The 18,715-nt window shown below is 41.8% G+C and overlaps 1 protein-coding gene across 1 annotated transcript; it reads left to right on the forward strand.

The window, feature by feature from the left end:
* The first annotated feature begins 14,104 nt into the window (after positions 1-14,104).
* On the forward strand, positions 14,105-16,551 carry NPFFR2 (neuropeptide FF receptor 2). The gene is made up of 3 exons (XM_049815082.1): positions 14,105-14,471; positions 15,042-15,141; positions 15,711-16,551. Exons 1-3 carry the CDS (start codon positions 14,105-14,107, stop codon positions 16,549-16,551), a joined length of 1,308 nt encoding a protein of 435 aa, XP_049671039.1.
* The last annotated feature ends 2,164 nt before the right edge of the window (positions 16,552-18,715 follow it).

Consider the following 18,715-nt stretch of genomic DNA (forward strand, 5'->3'; position numbering starts at 1 on the left):
GGTGTTGCTGTGCTGATCTTGTGATCTGACCTCATCAAGCTATATCGATGGGTAGTTTTTATGTGAATCACAGTGCATGTGAAAACTGACCCTGAACTTTCAGTTCTTCATTAGATGAGGATGTCTGTATGGTACAGCCATTGCCACTGAAGAAATAGAATGGGATTGTCTACACCGGCTGTCGCTGCTGATGGGACTGAGGTACCTCAAGGGTAAACTGGATGTAGGCTGAGTCTAACCAGGTCATGGCCAACAGGACATCTGTGCCTTGACCCACTGACCTGCTGAACACCCTGAACTCCTGCAAACTGAAGGCAGGACTTCATGTGTACTGGGTGAGAATTCCATTGTTTATATGGAAATATAACAGTTGGTAGTCTGGTAGTAGCTGATGCCAGTATTTGATGCATTAATGCCCTTAAACCAGGAGAGGTGGTTATTTAATTGTATAATGACAGGTGACTTTATAGGCTAAAATAATTTCCCACATGGCCTTAAAATTTAAGGATAAGGTGTCTGAAAATTTTGGCTTGACCTCTCCTTGTGGCAGGGTTACCTATCTTGAACCTGTTGACTATTTCCAGCTTTCTGGCATGGTAAATAAAATGATTCAAGAGTCCTGCATTGACAGAGAAGAAATTGTCTCTCTTGAAGGAAATCATTAACTCTCTCTTTACAAGGAAAGAGTCACTGTCCTGTTTGTCTTCAACTGCCCCTAGAATTGAAGCCTACAATCCTGAGACTGTTTCATTAAAATGCTACTAGTCATCAGGGGACCCTAGTCAATATGGTTAGAGGGTGCTTGTTTTGCTGCTGCTGCCTTCCAGTGGATAAACCTAGGTTGTTCTAGCAAGTTGCTGGTAGCAGTGTTATGATATGGCTGGTACAGGTTATGTTATTTAAGGTACATAATCAAACTCAGAGGTGAAAACAGTTTAATGGCCCATCAAATAAACTACACTTAAGAATAAGCTGCTTTGAATACTGAAGCAAATGTTATTGGGAACAATCATGACACACTTGAGTTTCAGCTATCACTTGTTGAACAGAATTGGCTTTAGGGGAGTAGAGAGAGCTTGGTTCAAGATGTGAACTTGGGTTTGTTGTGATGGAGACCTTAGAGTGCAGGAGCAAAACAGAACAAACCCTTTTTAGAGCTGAAATACATATGCATGGTTAACTTCAAATAGGTGCATGCAATGGTAGTTTCCAGTAGCTGTTTTCATTGAGGTCTTAGGGTGGTGGTAACCTGGTGCAATAATATTAATGCTAATAGTGATAAAATGGATCCTCAGAGAAGAGGAGATGTCAAAGCAGGACAGCTTACCATGTCACTAGTGGTGCATATCGCACTCCCCTTGATCCCTGACAGGATGCCATGTACCTGGAAAAACACAGAAAAAGGGGACATGGATGACTCTGTGGGGAATAGCCTATATTTGGACAGAGAACCACCTCAAACTCGACAGCTTGAACCCCACAGGTTACTAATAGGTAACCTCTTGGCATGACAGGAGTATGTAAAATTTCTGACCTCTGTTAGAGGTATTTATCAATGTTGTACAGTTGAAGCTTAAAATTTTAGTGTTGTTAATTGCTCAGCATAATGAAGTTAAGTCACTGAGGCAGTAAGTGGGAATTCAAGATTACTAAATGGATTCAGATGAATAGAGCAACTCACAGAAAGAATCAGTGGATTAATCTGTAAGTGAGTATTTAAAGTAATTGTGTAGATGTAGATGCTGGTGTGACAAGTCCATAAAAGTGAACAGTTGGAAGGTATAGGAAGAGTTCAGTCCACTTCTTTGATCTACTGTCCTTCTACAGACTATTAGCTCTTTATAGAGAGATGCTACTATGCAGGTTAAACCCTTGCTATAAGCTGATAGAGAGGGTTTTTTTCTGTTTAGTTTATACAGTTATTTAAGATTAAAGGTGGTGCCTCTGGACAAATCTGACCTTTGGTTGCAGCTAAGCGTTAAGGATTTGGCACTGACTTGCTGCATAGGTAGTCCACCTATTCTGCCCTTTGTCAAGGCAGACTGTTCTGTTTAATTTTTAGTGAAGCCTAATCAGGTATTCCGCTACCTGGGAACTTTGAGGAGGTAAAATGCTATTTAATTGTAATAAGCTCTTGGTGATCCCTGATACAAAATGCAAACTATGTAAACTCTACAATTAGTTTCATGTTAAGTGTGCAGCTGGCTGGGTTTGAACTAGTATATACCAAGCAGTAGGGGGCTGGGGAGTTAAAGGATGTATTTTTGAGCTACGGTCTCCAAAATAATGTCAGTATTATGAGACTTCAGGTATTAATTGCATGTGACAAAGTCACCCCAAAAGCAGCATTAGCTCAAGCCCTGGCTGAGAACAAGCAGGGCTTGTAGCAGTTATTCCAAGACTTAGTTCTACCTGGAGTAAGCTGAGTTTTTCTTATGTAGGGGGAACAGCTTATTCTTTTTTTAATGGTATTTCACACACACCTTGACTTGTGTGTCATCACAGCAAATATCTGGAAGGAGGGTGTTGGTCTCATAATTCTGGACCTGTTACTATCACTTTTGTCAAAAATGGATGCTTATTGGGTAGCTTCACCTGGTTTTTCATATATACTCCCCTTCCCTCTTGATTTGTAAATTAAATACTTGCTTTCTTTTGTATGTAGACCAAACAGAGATTCTCAGCATGACTATTGTATTGAGGTGGCTCTTCCAGCTAAGGAGAAGAAACAAATATACTCCAGATCATGGGCTCTGTTTGCTTTCATGCTTATTTCATATTGGGCAATAACACTTCCATGCTAAAATAGATATAAATCAAACAATTATATGGCTCTTGCTCATTTTTCACAATAAGCATAGGTATAATCTAGTGCAAAGAACCTTTGTGATGTGCTATTTGCATTGGTATTGTTTTGGTTCCGGCTGTTGGCAGCTCACATGTTCTGAGGTAGAAGAAAGGAGGCTGGGAAGGGCAAGAAAAATTCTTCACTTCAATACCTCCAGATAGAAACCAATTTTCTGGGTAAAATAAAACAATAAATAAAAAATCCATTTATCTTTCCAGTTCTGTTTTTATAAAGTTTAAAAAGCCATGCAGGAGGTTGTCATAAACACTGCCAAAATCTATTGTCCCAGCCCTTGGTTTCATGAAAAAAATGCTGTCCTGTTAGGATTGAAACATAAGTGTTCTGATGTCTAGGCTGAGGGTAGCACTTCAGGAAGCTGTCACAAGCACACTGATTCTTTAATTCTCTTAATTTATGCTTGTATAGAGGTGTTTGGGTTTTGTTTGGGTTTTTTTTTCTTTTAATACTGTTTTTTTACTGAGTTTCTCTTGGTGAGAGTAACTATTTGATGGCCAATCAGATCAGAATTTTTAATGCTGGACTCCACCTGGAGGCTTGGCTGCAGTAATCTCTACCTGCATTTGCATTTTCACTTCCTATTCTGCTGGCATGAATTTTGCCATCCTTTGTTGCCTACACAGCAGTACCTGTCTCCCGGTAGGCTTCTGTAGTTACCATAAAATACAATTTTAACTTGGATACAAAACAACATGAATTAAGGCTTATAAATGGACAGAATTTTTTAAGTGTTATTGTCAAAATAGAAGTAATTTTTCAGCTGTGTCTGTGTTTGATCCAAGAAGCACTCTGACAGTCTGAGCAAACTGTTCTGTTTTGGGAGCTGAACCACTCGCACTGTTCCCAGTTCTGTCTGGGGTGTGCTTGTGAGGCACTGCTGGCTCTTCAGCTGCCTGGAGCAGTCAAGAGTGGGGAAAGGCGGGGTGGGAAATTGGGCTAACCTGCTTAATTATTTACTTGGGACCCTGCCTTCCCAACAGCATCATTCCATGTCACAGAATGGAACTTTTATAGGGACAAGTACATGGTGTGTGTGGAAGCACTTAACTGCTTCCTCAGAGGCTCACTGCAGAGGACACAATACCGAGCAGATCGGTTTGTCATATGTCTTGGCAGCCTGTGGCTCTGCAGTGGACTAAAATGGAACACGTCCATGCCATGTTTCTGTATGGACTAATAACTCTGTCAGTGAACCTTTGGCTGACTTCTGGTCATTCATTCTGCAGTGATTACAGCATCCTCTGTGGCGTGTGTCCGTGTCCCCCCAATTTGTAGGAGAGGTATAAACTATACCATGACAGTTCCTGCTTCTCTCCACCTAGTGAATTAGCTTGCAACCTGACCAATGGGCTCCTAAATTGCTTATTTTGTTTGCCAATTTTATTCTCCACTGGGACTATCTCATGGCTGTCCCACCTCTCAGCTTATACCTAAACTATGATTATTCTTGCTTCCTCCTTCTACTTACTTCCCCGATAACTCTGCTTACTTTCAATACTCCAAATGACATGGCTGTCATCTCTACCTGAGTGCTCTGACAAGGAGTGACTCATGTGCAGAGCCTTAACTTGCACATAAGATCAGATGATTCAGCTTTCTGCCTACCATCCAGCCAATATTAAAGGACTAGTGATGGTAAAAATCAGCTGCTGTGCTGGAAGGTGGCAATTTAGGAGGCTGGTCTCCCATTAGTGGGGAATTTAGTGCTGAAAAAAGCCCGGCACTGACCATTTAACTGTTCTTATAGCTTAATCCACAACACTTACTGCTAAGTGCTCACTGGAGTATCTCTCCAGTGAAAAAAGCTCAGACCAGTTCACATGATTTTTAGTGGGGTCCCTGGCCACTTACCCGTGACAGATGGGAAGCTGCTACTTACAGATTGGATCCCAGGAGAACTTAATTGAAATAGTTTAACTACTGAAATCTTCTCAAGTAGGGACTTATTTTCCCTTCTGAATTCAAGTAATACATTAAAATGGACTAATACAAGCAAGGTCTGAGGAGGTAGCAGAGGGTGTCAAGCATGTCATGTTCAGTGTCTGGCTCACAGGACTAGTGGACATGTTTGATCAGCCAGCATTACGGAAGGAGAAGAGAGATCTGACAGGTTTGCTAGCCTATTTTCAAAGCACTGGTAATGCTTGCTGCACTCGGTAGCTATGCGTGTACTGGTGAACAGGGAGAATGCTGCTCTTGCTGTATCAGCTTTCTTCTACAGTGCTTTCTTTGAAGGTTTAGTGCTCCACCACAAAGACCCACTTAATTTAATGAGAAACTCATCATCTCTCTGCTCAATGCATGTCTGAATAGCAAAGGTGAGGTGGAATGAGTGCGCCTGGCTTTCTGCACGGTTCTGGCTTGTCCTGGCGTAGCAAGCCAGGTACGCTTCTGGATAGTCCTAGATTATGCAGTGAGGTGGGGATGAATACTCTAAAGGGAAGGTACCCTAAGTATTGATATCTTTGAATGTGTCCTAAGCAGCAGGTAAATTGCACTAACTTACAAAAGGAGATTTCTCGGAGTCCTCGTGTTTTCAGTATACTACTACATCAAGAGAACAAGAGCAGTATCAGGGGGCATAACAGAAACACAGGAAGCATGTTCTAATACCTTCACTTAGCCTCAGTAAGAATTGCAATTGCTCTTAATTAGGTTCTGTACAATTTCTAAACAGATGTTCTCTTTCATACGTGCTAGGCTTCTGACTCGGCAGCTATTAAGTTAAGGCTTGGGTGTAAGTCTCTGTTATCATGACCAGGCCAAGCCCTCTGCTGAATGCATTTGTGTAATTTCCTTGCACTCTACTCAACTGAGAGCCTTATGATTATTTTTCCCCTGTGCTGCTGGCATTAGGGTTAGTGCCATCCTTTTTCTCAGACTGCTGCTGGCCAAGAGAACTAAGGCTAAAAAGACTCCTTAGATTCCAGTTGCAAAAAGGCCACTAATAGATGCGAAACTTTAAGACTTGGGCTGTGAGTGGTCTTGGGGGAATTCTTCTGAAGATGACAAAAAGCTATTTCCAAGTATAAGGGAGCTAAAATCTTATGACTTGCTAGGCGGCTTAATAAAATGGCTGGATAAGTGTGCCTGTGTGTGGAAATCTTACTTTAATCTCATTTCAGGGAACAGGTGGCTGAGATTCTAGTTAAAATTTAAAACAGCCTGTGACACATAGAATAGAAAAACTTTAAATTCGGAAGCTTAAAGCTTGACTAAACATTAAGCAAAAACATAGGGGTAAAATGACAAGCAATAGGTAAGCAGCCTAACCTCTAATTCTCCAAGAATTCATGTATGTTATGTTACAGCTATCATAATGTAACATGCATGCAGAAAACATTTTCTCTATGTTGCTTTGCTACCAAAGTGTTAGGTAACTTTCATTTTACTGTATAATCAAGTACTCACTCAGCTTATGTTAAAAACACTGTCACTGTATCTGTTTACACTATCAATCCCTGTTCTCCTTGTGTAGTATGTCATACAGCTTCATAATGGATAAAAAGGCAAAACAAGTAACTGACAAACTTCCACACCATATTCAGCTATTAGCCACAAGAGATACTTCAGATTTTGAATGTTTCTGGGCAAACTGGTAGAAGTCATTTATGTGCTTGAAAGGATAAAATGCATACGTTACCATCTCAAGGTCAGCTAATAGCAAATGGCAGAAAATGCTTAGCTCTAGCAAGGTTTTGCTGTGGTAAATTTTCTGCTTTACTCTTCCTCATTTAGTGTGGTTAATAAATCCCATGTTTGACAGGAAAACTGTGTCATATTATGTGAATGTCAGAATAATGAAGGCAAGGTGGGAAAAATTATATATTCCAGAGAAATGTAACAGACTTGCTGTGAATGCCTCACCTTCCATTAGCATCTTCTGATTTACATTTGAGATTTGGCTTTTTGGTGAAAGGTTTTATATTCCCACCTCAAGTGGATGAATAATCTGCAACTAGTCTTGTTTTGTTTATTATAGCAATCCTACTGCTAGCATTGCTCTTCATAATTAGGCAGGATAGGAAAAGTTTAAGATCTTTTAAAAAAACCAAAAACCTTTGACAAAATATTTTCCTTGGTCCCAGCTCAGACTACCCAGATAAATGACAGTTAGGGGAGGATAAACAGTTTCAGTCCATTCATAAGAGCTAAGCGTGCAACTTTAAGATTGGTATGTGTCCTTGGGATTGCTCATTTAAAAATGAGAGATTTGCTTCTCATTGTATACTTGTTTTTATTCATGGAAGTAAACGTCAATAAGAAAAAAAAATTATGTTGCAACTTGCTATTTTTAGTGTAGCTTTTCTTTCACAGCTCCTTTTTCCTAGCTGAAAGCCTACAGCTTCCATTGGATATTCAGGGCTTATTTTTAAATAAGACACTCTGAGGTATTTCATATCAAATATCATTAAAATGCTGATGCATGAAAAAGTAAATAAAAGACTTCAAGTTCTGCTACCTTAATTCATAAATATCCTCAGAGTTTGTACTTTAAAGTTCAAGTCTTGTACTACACAGACTGAACACTTCTGCTTATATGGGAAGCTGACATGAAGTGCAAAATGAAGTTAAAACGTACCTTAAAACAATTTCCATGAAGTTAATGATACTCTGATGGAATCTTGACTTAGGAAAAAGGCTGTCTTGCCTGTGGCATTTATCTTGGCAAACCCAGGTGCTCCAGTTTGTTAGCGACAGCTTCTGCACTTCTGCCTGTCACATACTTGAGCTTCAATCTGGAACTTGGTGTTTGGCTGTTGCTGAAGCCTTGCTTTTTCTCTGGAAGAGAAAGCAAAGATAAGCCTTGCAACTGCAGACGTACATCCTTCATGTCTAACCTACTGACATGTATGATGCTATGCTAAATTATTTCTGAAATTTACAGCAAAATGGGAGAATATATTGCCACATTTTACCTTTTTAGATTAAATGACCCCTTATCTTACTATATTTCCCTGAAGGTCATACTTTGGAGCCCTCTGGTCTTTCCTGTGACCTCTTATAGACTTACAGAATCGTTTAGGTTGGATAAGACCTTTAAGGTCATCAACTCCAACTGTCAACCCAACACCACCCTGCCCACTCAACCATGTCCTCAAGTGCCTTGTCTATGTGTTTTTTGAACACCTCCAGGGATGATGAGTCAACCACTTCCCTGGGCAGCCTGTTCCAATGCCTGACAACCCTTTCAATACAGAATTTTTTTCTAATATCCAATCTAAACCTCCCCTGGTGCAACTCGAGGCCATTCCCTCTTGTCCTATCACTAGTTACTTGATAGAAGAGACCAGTACCCACCTTGCTACAGCCCCCTTCAGGTAGTTGTAGAGAGCAATAAGGTCTCCCCTCAGCCTCCTTTTCTCCAGGCTGAACAACCCCAGTTCCCTCAGCCGCTCCTCATAAAACTTGTGCTCCAGACCCTTCACCAGCTTCGTTGCCCTTCTTCCTGCACTTGATCCAAATCTGTGTTGAATTAAATTGACCAGAACTAAATATAACAAACGAAATGAGCCCTGAGTACTGAACAGTGCAGAAGTATTTCATGTATTCTGCAAGCTGCTGTCCTGCTTACGTGCTGTTAGGGTGCCTGCCACTTTTGTACGTCATGTTGCTGTTGCCTCCTGTCGAGCTGATAGCTTGGTACAAACCCCAGATCCTTGTCTGTAGTACTACCACACAGTCAGTGGTTCCCCTGTTTTTTTCCTGCCTCGCTGCATACTGCTGTGCAGTGTGTCCCTGTCGAATAGCGTTTTGGTTTTAATCTGGTTTCCATAGGAAATGGTCTTTTGCAACCAAAAAGCCTGGCTGGCAATCGGACCGCTTTCCCTGCTATTGCTTCCTCCAAAACCATCGCTTTTCATTAAGGCAGAGGTCACCTGTGACCACTTCCCATTCTCCTACTACTTTACATGCCCCTCTTAATTCTTAAAAATAGCTGCTAATAGCACTTCACTGAGTTGGGAATGTTCACAGTTAATCTTTTTACATTTTTTTTAGGCAAGAACAATTTGTTTGTCTTAGTCAATAGCTTTTTCTGAGCCACAGGATAATCCATGCATTTGTCTCTTCCTTATTTCTCAGACACTTACAGAATGAGGTACTGCTATTTTTGCCATACCTCAGTGGCTGCATTTTGCAAGCAGGATTTTCTAACTTTCCAGCAGACCAGAGATGCTATCATTTTCCAAGGTCTCCAGGAAATTCCTGTAGTTGACCCATTACTGAGTATAAAGCTCAGGACAAGGGAAGAACAATTTTTTTAGCACTTACCACATTAAATTTTCTTTTTCCATGACAACAAGCTTCTGTTCTTCATGTCTCTGAAGGGTCCTTATCTTTGTTTCAGCTTCTAAAGCCTCAGAGGATTCTGTGATGAGATTTCGCACACACAAAAATCAAGACAACAAACCCAGATGGCTGTGTGCAAAGGTGAAGCAGTGTTGGCTGGCTCCAGTGGTTACTAGACTTCCTCCATGTGGCCAACAAAAATAACTGCATTCACTTCATAATTACCTTAAACTGTTACTGCAAAAACAGAAAATAGATTTTCCATATCCAGTGGCATGAGATTGTCCTGGTTACGCTGTAAGACTTTATACTGCATATTTGTATATGGGTGTTGTTAACTGGGATTTCAACAGTATATGAGCCTTGTGTTTAAAAACCCAGTGTGTGGGACTGGGCGGTTTTTCACTAGTGGAGACTCTTGCTTTACTTCTTTGCAGATTTTCCTCTGATACATTAAATAAAATAGGGAGGCCATGCCCTTATCAGATTAGCATGTGGAAGCAAATTACTTTTATTTATCATTTTGTAATGTTTACGCATTGCACTATTTTTCCCTTTTCTTAGATGACTTATGTTTGTCTTCTGTGCCTCTCTTGATTATTTATCACTGTCTGTTTTAGCTGGCAAGTACCTTGTGAAAAACAAGGCACTGCCTTCATTTCTCCTTCCAGCCAATCCTTTTCCACCTCAGCTTCAATGTGATAAAAATCTGTGTACCTTTTCCATTTCCTGTAAGCTACAGTATTTGTATGGCAAATTCACTGTGTTTGCCACAGCCACAATGCTACAAAATTTCATTAGTGCAACTGTGATCAAACTACATAAGACAAACAGTTTTGCCTTGAGGCTGTTTGCAACCTCTTTTTCATCAGTTATGAACAAAAACTATTCCAGAGTGCATTACTGAAGAGATTGAAAGCTGTTGCTTTAGAACACATTGTCAGAAAAAGAGAGAAAATCCAAGATATGTGTCCAAAGAAAAATTATAAGTTATTCCTCCTGCTTTTAGTGTGATAAGGTACCATTTCAGTTGTCTTAATGGACAGAATTATAAGTAATTTATTCACTAGAATACTGCCATTGCACAGGAATGACCCACAAGGGTTTGTGCTCCTGGGTCCAAAGCCTCATATTAGTACTACCCACGTAACAATGTGTACTCGTAAAAGCCTCGCAGAAGTCTATGTAGCATGAACGGTTGTGTATATATGGTGCAAAGCATCAATAAAACCTGAACCACAGATATTCCTTCTCTGTTCTTGCACAGAGGAACAGGGCATGGAATGACAAAGAACTCCCTCATACCATCAGAGACCCCTCAACCTCTCAAAAAGCCAAACGACAGAAGGCAGGCAAGGAAAGTCACCTCTCTCTCATCTGCAGGGCTGCTTTCATGACAGCACAGGTCCTCTTGGTCATGGGGACTGCGAACAAACACAGCGTGAGGCAAAGGCTATCTTCCCCAAGCTGGAGTGTCTTTTCTGCAACACGACCTCTGGGAAGCAAAGGATTACAGAAGAAAATTAGCATTGATTTACAATAATAGTAGTAAAAAAGAATACATTTGTGGCCATCATATTTGCAGAGAAATGCTGGAGAACAAGAACTTAGGTGGAACCTCAGAGAAGCTAAAACAGAGGAGCCAAATACATGTTTATTTCTATTAGAGGATGAGAAGGGGCAGATGGCTTGACTTTTTCCAAACTCTTGGGATTGGGTGTATTGCTACTCTTTGCCAAAATTTTCAAAACTGGACGGGAGACCTACCAAGAGCACAAGTCTTGTGCTTACTCTGCACAGAGCGGAACTCCCATTTTCTCGCAGAGCAGCATTTACTCTCTGAAATCCAGCAATTAGCCGCAGAGCAGCATTTACTCTCTGAAATTCAGCAATTAGCCTAGCGTAGCTCCATCCCTTGCTTCGTTCGCTCCAAACGTCTAACAAGCGTCAGATTACTGGCACCATCTGCTCTGTTTCTTGCTATTTCACTTCCCCTGTGTTAAACCAAGCTTCTTGCTTACTCTCATCACTAGCCTTCAGGAAAAGAAGGCTTGACCGCAAGAGCCCTCGCATTTCTAACTTGGTTAATACCATTGGTTGGCAGCTTCAGAAGTGACTTAATGCTACAGAGCAAACACTGGCATGTCAGATTCCTCGTTACAGATTTGGACCTCATCCCGCAGAGCATGCCAAGCCCTTCCCAGTGAAGGATGCTCCCGTGGTAAGCTCTGCTTATCATCTAGATGGCCATCTCCCTGGGCAGGGAGAGCTCGGGCTCCTGCTCCTTACTCCCTGGAGAAACTGGCTGGGGGAAGACGAGGAAAGCAAGCCACAAAAAGTCTATTTCTTCTCACGAGCCAAGAGGGAGCGCAAGAGATGCTGAGCTTTAAATGAGGTTTTAGTGACGCAGCATGTCCTGGGATTTAGAAAGCAAAGCTCCATATCTGTGATTAAAGGAACAGTGTAAACTCCTATTGTCAAATACCTATGTTTGAATTCTGCCAACGCTCTTCATCTTGGGGATGTTTGTATACAAATGCATCAGTGCCTGCTATCTTGTAAAACTGGCATTAAAACACTTTCCACAGCAGTTGACTCTGATCTCCGGCTAGTTAAAACATTTGGCATGTAATACCTCTGAATAAAAACATTTTCAATCGTTTTGAAAATATGTTGGATAAAAGCAGGAAAGGTAAATAAACAGTCTTTCTCCATAAGAACAGCCAAAGAGAATATACAATTATTACAGCTAGCTTGTATATACTGCTTTCTTAAAAGACACAGCAGCCATTTTTTTCCGAGAGATTTCAGATTCTTGTTCACCTACCTTAATGTGCAGACATTTTAATGAATATGTAAAAATACAGACCCGTTACAAACATCGTACTGCTGTTGACTTCTAAAAAGGCAGAAGACACCAGAACACGATGTTTTTTTCACTACTTCACTTGTTTCAAACCTGAGGCATATCAGAATAAATATTTTTTTTACTGTGCTTGCTACCTGGAAGTAAAACACTTGCAGAGGCTTTCGTGTTGTTGAATTTCATCGACAAGCAGAATATAGAAAAGCTGCAATGCTTTCCTGAGAATTAGGTGTGATTATATCAGGGAACAACAGGTGGAGACAGAAGGTAAATTAGAAACCCTATTAAGTAAAACCCAGCCAGAAGAAAGAAGGAACACCACCTGCCCTTTTAGCGTTGGTACCTAACACTTCTTTTCCTGGGGAGAGGCCTGCCTTACGTGGAGTGACAACAGAACATCACCTTTCATCGTTACTCCACAGACGCAGGGAAAACCATCACACGCCTCATCATCAGGTATCTGGGGAGGCAGCTGAAACCTTAGCTGCACAAAAAAGGGCCCGCTCCACATTTCCTTTCGTAAGGAAAGAGGTGTAGCCAGCACTTTCCTTCCTTCACATACAAGCTCACCAGGATTTGGATACTTGTGCCTTAATTTAGATTTCATTTATACTAAGGAATTTGTAAGGGTCCTAAAGGCACCTACACCCATACATTAATTTTATGCCTTCTGCCACCAATTAATTTTGCTGTTCTTTTAAGTTAGGAACACCTCATCCCCCTGCCTCTTCAGGCATGTCCATCTGGTAGATAAAAATAAATGTGGAAAAAAAATTTGAATGCTGCTTCCAAGTTAAGTTATCTGGTGTCAGCTGTAAATGTCAAGATGTCAGTGTTGGCCTGTTATGTAGACCGATACCATTTCTGTGTGAGTTGTATAATATACATGTTAGAAGTTTGTCATGGTTAAGATTTGATTTAGAATTTCAGCACAGTGTCTCGTATAACTATAGGTTCTACAAGGCAAGAAAACAGACTGTGGCCTACAAAGTTCATCTTAATCACTTAAATTTGGAATTAAGTATGTTTGGGGCATACAAATTCTGTACCTGCTTTAAATTGGTTCTTTCAGCTTCATCAAGCAGTCGAATAAAGTCTTGCGTCCCATATGTTCAAGCCATTGCACCAGCAAAAGTATTGCTATTACAACACAGCAGGCGTAGATACTTGTAGTTTGAAACTGAGATGACACAGTATCAAGAATGTTTAGACTTTAAAAAAGTCTCTTTTAGAAAAATCTTGTAGTTTTTGCCAACTGTAATCTAATAAAATATAAAATGGGAGAATTTACTTTACAGTGTGAATAAACCATGTGGGAAAAGTATTACTCACGTTTTATTGCAGGAAAACCGCAACATGGAGAGATTACAAATACCCCAAGATCACACGGGAATTCAGACGCAGAGCTAGGAAATGAATCCAACTGTCCTGTACTTCAGCGTGTTTTAAACACAGCATAGTCCTTCGTGTTTGCAGACTTATCTCCTGATCTATGTAGCTTGTAAGCAGGGAAGTAAAATCAACTGTGGTTTAATACCAGCTGTACATGAAAATATTTAATTTTCAATGAAATGGGATTGCATTTGGATACATTCAGGCAAAAGGTTTGTGCCGCTTCAGAAAGCTTTAATTTAATCACTGTTTTTCATGGCTCAGCAATCTTACTGTTGCCTAAGTGCCAGATTACTCAAGCTGTTCAGTAAAGGGATTTCTCAAGATTTCTGATTTTTTTTTCTCCTCAAAATAAACTGTTCAGGTTGTTGGTTTGTTTACTTGACACGACAAGGTTGGCAAGTTTACATCCTGTTCTGGCTTTCTTCTCCTTTGGGAGAAGGAGGACTTAATTTATAGAGCCTGCAGAAGGAAGAAAACCTTCAGCATTCTTACTGGTCACTTTTGTACGCCTGTGTTGTAAAATCAAACTAATAGTATTTGTTGCTTTTCCTTTCTGGGGAGGCTCAGGATGTGGACTGTTAAAATAAGCCATGGAGGGATGAGTATACATAAGCTTTGCATGTATTTCAGCACACAGTATGCCCAAACTAGTCACATTTCTTCAGGTCAATTTCAAGCATAGTAAAATGACCATTGTAAAAATATCTTTTAAGGCACCTTGCAACACAAGTAAGAAAATGGACTCAAACTCTTCATTCGATTGGCCTCACGCGCTGAATTACAATGGGACATATAAGTACCTCTACTTAGAAGGCAACATCTCCTATGTGGACTTCTACCTTCACCAGCCTTCAGTGGCAGCCGTCTTCATCGTCTCTTACCTCCTGATCTTCCTGCTCTGTATGGTTGGCAACGGAGTGGTCTGCTTTATCGTCCTGAGGAGCAAACACATGCGTACAGTCACAAACCTTTTCATCTTAAACCTGGCTGTCAGCGATTTACTGGTGGGAATCTTCTGTATGCCCACCACCCTCCTGGACAACATCATTGCAGGTAGGCTGGTTCCACCACGTGGCAGAAAGGGCTCGAGGGGGACTCGCCTGCATTTCTGAGCGCTGGTCTCCCTAGGGGCCCCGAGAGCCAGGAACGTATTTCGGAGTGGGCTCTGTAGGCATTTCGAGTCACTGGAAGTCAGAGGTGAGGAAGACAAGCCTCTAATCCACCTTCTGACTGGGGCTGTACCTGCTGACTTCTGCCTCCCTCGCCTTTAGGAAGGGATTCTCCCACTACCAGGTTGTACGTTTAGGAAGACTAGGCAGATGCTACAAGCCAGACGCAAAGAACAATCAACTGTAGCGGTCGGTTCCCTTTCTCGTCTTGAGGTCTCATTTTAAAGGGATGTTAAACCATAAACATTTGCTTTGCTGTTTTTTGGAACATCAGAAACTTGCCCAAGGCGTTTGGCAAAGCATTTGTTCACATAACCTCTGTCTCCCCAACCCCTGCTATGGCCTGATAGAGCAAAAGAAATGTATTAGTTCTGGGGTTGAAATTTCCCCTTATGCATATAAGCGTAGCGCTGCAATGGGATGGTGGCAATTTCAATTCTCTGTGTCCTTCCAGGATGGCCGTTTGGGAGCCTGGTTTGCAAGATGAGCGGGATGGTCCAAGGAATCTCTGTTTCTGCCTCTGTCTTCACTCTAGTTGCTATTGCCGTAGACAGGTAAGATGATGCAGAGACTGTAAACTGTCGTTTTCATCTCCTTCTGGCCACCTGACCATGCTGAGGCCGATTCATTAATCCGTACAACACTGCAATACATGAGATGTATTTTGCTCCTAAGGCTATTGAGCAAAACAAAATGTGGCCAGGTCTAAAGAGCAGCCATAGCAATTTGCTCCTCCACAGGTATCTCTTAAAGATGATACAGCTGCGCTACACCTGGCTGCCTAGAATTGGTTTGTTCCTTAGCTATTAAGGTAGACACCAGAGGCACTAGTACCAGCTTTGGTTAAATGAAGTAGTGGAAGCAGCAGGCTGATACGGAGGCAGATCAAAATGAGGAAATTTTAACAGCAAATATGACTTTTTAAGATTTTTTTTTTACCAACACAGCTCTTAAATGGAGCAGCTAAATGCAACTCCACAGGTTTATGCAGGATAAGGAGATGATTCCATCTATACTTTCTAAAAACCATACCATTTAAAATGTGTGTGTGTGTGCTCACCTCTTTGTTTAAGCTTTCCTTAAATGGCTTCTCCACATATGTCCCTGGGTGTCTTGGCCACAGGTTTCGATGCATTGTTTATCCGTTTAAGCAGAAGCTGACCATTTCAACTGCAGTCGCCATTATAGCGGTCATCTGGATTCTGGCCATCGCAATCATGTGTCCTTCTGCAGTCATGCTGCAGGTACAAGAAGAGAAGCATTTCAGGGTCATCCTTGGCAATGGCAATGGAACCCGCCCTGTATACTGGTGCCGGGAGGACTGGCCTGACCCAGGAATGCGAAAGATCTATACAACGGTTCTGTTTGCCAACATCTATCTGGCTCCCCTGTCGCTCATTATTATCATGTATGCTAGGATAAGCATTGCTCTCTTCAACACAGCAATGCCCGTGGTGGGAAAACACAGCCAGAGGCAGCGGCTCAGCGTGTCTAAGAAGAAACAAAAAGTCATCAAAATGCTCATTATAGTGGCTTTGCTTTTCACCCTGTCCTGGCTTCCCTTGTGGACTCTGATGATGCTCTCAGACTACGCCAACCTTTCAGATATCCAGTTGCAGATCATCAACATTTATATCTATCCCTTTGCTCACTGGCTGGCCTTTTTCAACAGCAGCATCAACCCCATCATCTATGGTTTCTTTAATGAAAACTTTCGCCAAGGATTTCAGGCAGCCTTCAAACTTCAGCTCTGCTCCGGGGAGATCGTTCACAGGGAGGTCTATTCTCAGCGAGGCCAAAGCAATGCCATTTTGCCAGCTGCCAACTGCCAGGCACCCCAGGATCAAGCTTGTCAAAATGCTAAGGAGGAGGGGAAGACAGTTAAGAAAGGAAATTGGGTGAATAACCAGCAGGATTTGATAATGAAGGATCTAGAAGAGCCCTGCAACGATGAAATTAAGTGAAACATGCTATGAACCTCCTAAACAGTTTATGCCTAGTAGAGTTTATTTATTGTGTTGTGAAACTCATGCTCTGTAAGCCCTTTCTGACAAAAAAGTCAATATGTTTTTGTTTGGAAGGAGATAAGTAACTTGCATAATATCTGAATGTTTGATGTAAGCAGGAAAGCAAATTCAGCCCTTTGCGTTACCAGCTTAAACCAGCAGCACCTCCCCTGCAGTCCGTGATGACTCATTGTTCTTGAACTGGGCTGGAGCAGAGACGTGATTAAAATGGGATTACCTTCCATTTATCGTGACATAAGAGAAAAGGAGAACTATAGTTATTGACTCAGATACAATTACTCCGGATAATCGCTGATGAAGAGGACAACATTCATTCATTTTCTTCTGTGAATCTCTCAGAGCAGCCAAAACAGGGTTGCTTGAACAATATTTACGGTAATGTTTCAGCATGTAAGGCTAGTTGTTGTTAATACCTACAATTTTCTTCTGATATCAGAGGGTGGAAACAACCCTGCTGTTTGTAGCATCCAGCTAGACTGTGGAGCTGGAAAAAGGAGGATATCACAAGACTGGCCAGGGCCCTGAGCGTATGGCCCCTGCAGGGGGGTCGACTTTTGGGGCTCAGGGCAGCTCCGAGCCAGTGCATCTGAGGGTGTCCCTCTTGTTGCATTAAGAAATAATTTTATCTGTAGACCAAAATACCTGCTAATGAGATTTATAAAAAAAGACCTCCACCAAAAGCAAGACTAATCCAATAAACCCACTTCTTGATTTAACATGAATTTCCCTTTGTTTGGCAATGGATCCTTGGTACCACTCTTTTAGCTTCCTCCGTGAAGCGTAAGCCTGTTCCTCAAACTTGTCAATCCGTTATTCTGTAACTCTCACTAACTGAAATATTGGTGATACAGTCTGAATATTTGAACTGAACTCACTGGTTCCTGGGTCTTCTTGTGGTTGATACTCATGTTGCTTCTGCCTGGACATTTTGAACACCAGCTGGTTCCTATCCAAATGACAAGAAGTCACCACTGACGTCTTCAGTCCCATTCCATTTATTCCCCTTTCTGGTTGCCCCTCCTGTTAATTCTGTGACAGTAATTATTGTTGCAGCTAGAGAAGTAAATAGGAGTGAAAACTTGAGAAATAAAGGATAAAAAATGGCTTTTGCGGTACATTTGGGGGGGGAACTCAATTCTATTTGGGGGGGATAGAAGTCACCTAAAAAGACTGCAATTTCAGTACTAGCAGGAGATAAAACACCTTAAGGGCCCAATCAATCTGACAGAATTCAGCAGGTACGGGGAGCAACCTTGGAAGCATCTCACCAAGGCTCCTGGAATCAGTGAGGAATGGGGGCCAGCGCAAGGACGAGCCTACACAGATCTGCTACTGGATTAGAGCCTCACCATGCCTTATCCTGGGAGGGTTTATAGAGGCCAAATACCAGGTAAAGTCATTCCCCCATGCAGTCCTTCTTCAGGTAAATTGGAGTACCTTTCAGATCGTGACAAATTTGCACAATTAAGGAAAACTAACAACTTTTCAAGCCCCCAGCTATGTTCCCTACCAGAAAATAAGGAAAACATTTCGGGAGTAATGGGAAGAAAAGTTGCTGCAACAGTTCTGATTTCGCAGATGGTTTTTATAATGCATTTTATCTAAGGCTGGGATTTTCAAAGGATCTAATCAAATATGCATGCCTGATCCTGTTGTGCTGTGTTGAAAACCCTACCACAAAGGTTTTCGGAGCTCCAGGTGTTCCACACTTCCTGCACCCCTTTCCATCCAGTCCTTTGTCCTTCACTTGTTGTTTCAGAAAATGAGACGTTTTGCCTGTCAAACTTTGCCTTGCCTGGATTCCCAAAGCTTATTGCTATGTCCATACTGGGACCGATACTATCTAATATCTTCATCAGCGACACAGGCAGCGGGATTGAGTGCATCCTCAGCAAGTTTGCCAACGACACCAAGATGTACGATGCGGTTGACGTGCCGGAGAGAAGGGCTGCCATCCAGAGGGACCTTGACAGGCTTGAGAGGTTCGCCTGAGCAAACCTCATGAAGTTCAACAAAGCCAAGTGCGAGGTCCTGCATGTGGGTCGGGACAATCCCAAGCACAAATACAGGCTGGGCGATGGGTGGATGGAGAGCAGCCCTG

Source organism: Accipiter gentilis, chromosome 12 (assembly GCF_929443795.1).
Source record: "Accipiter gentilis chromosome 12, bAccGen1.1, whole genome shotgun sequence".
In the NCBI taxonomy this organism is placed as follows: Eukaryota; Metazoa; Chordata; class Aves; order Accipitriformes; family Accipitridae; genus Astur; species Astur gentilis.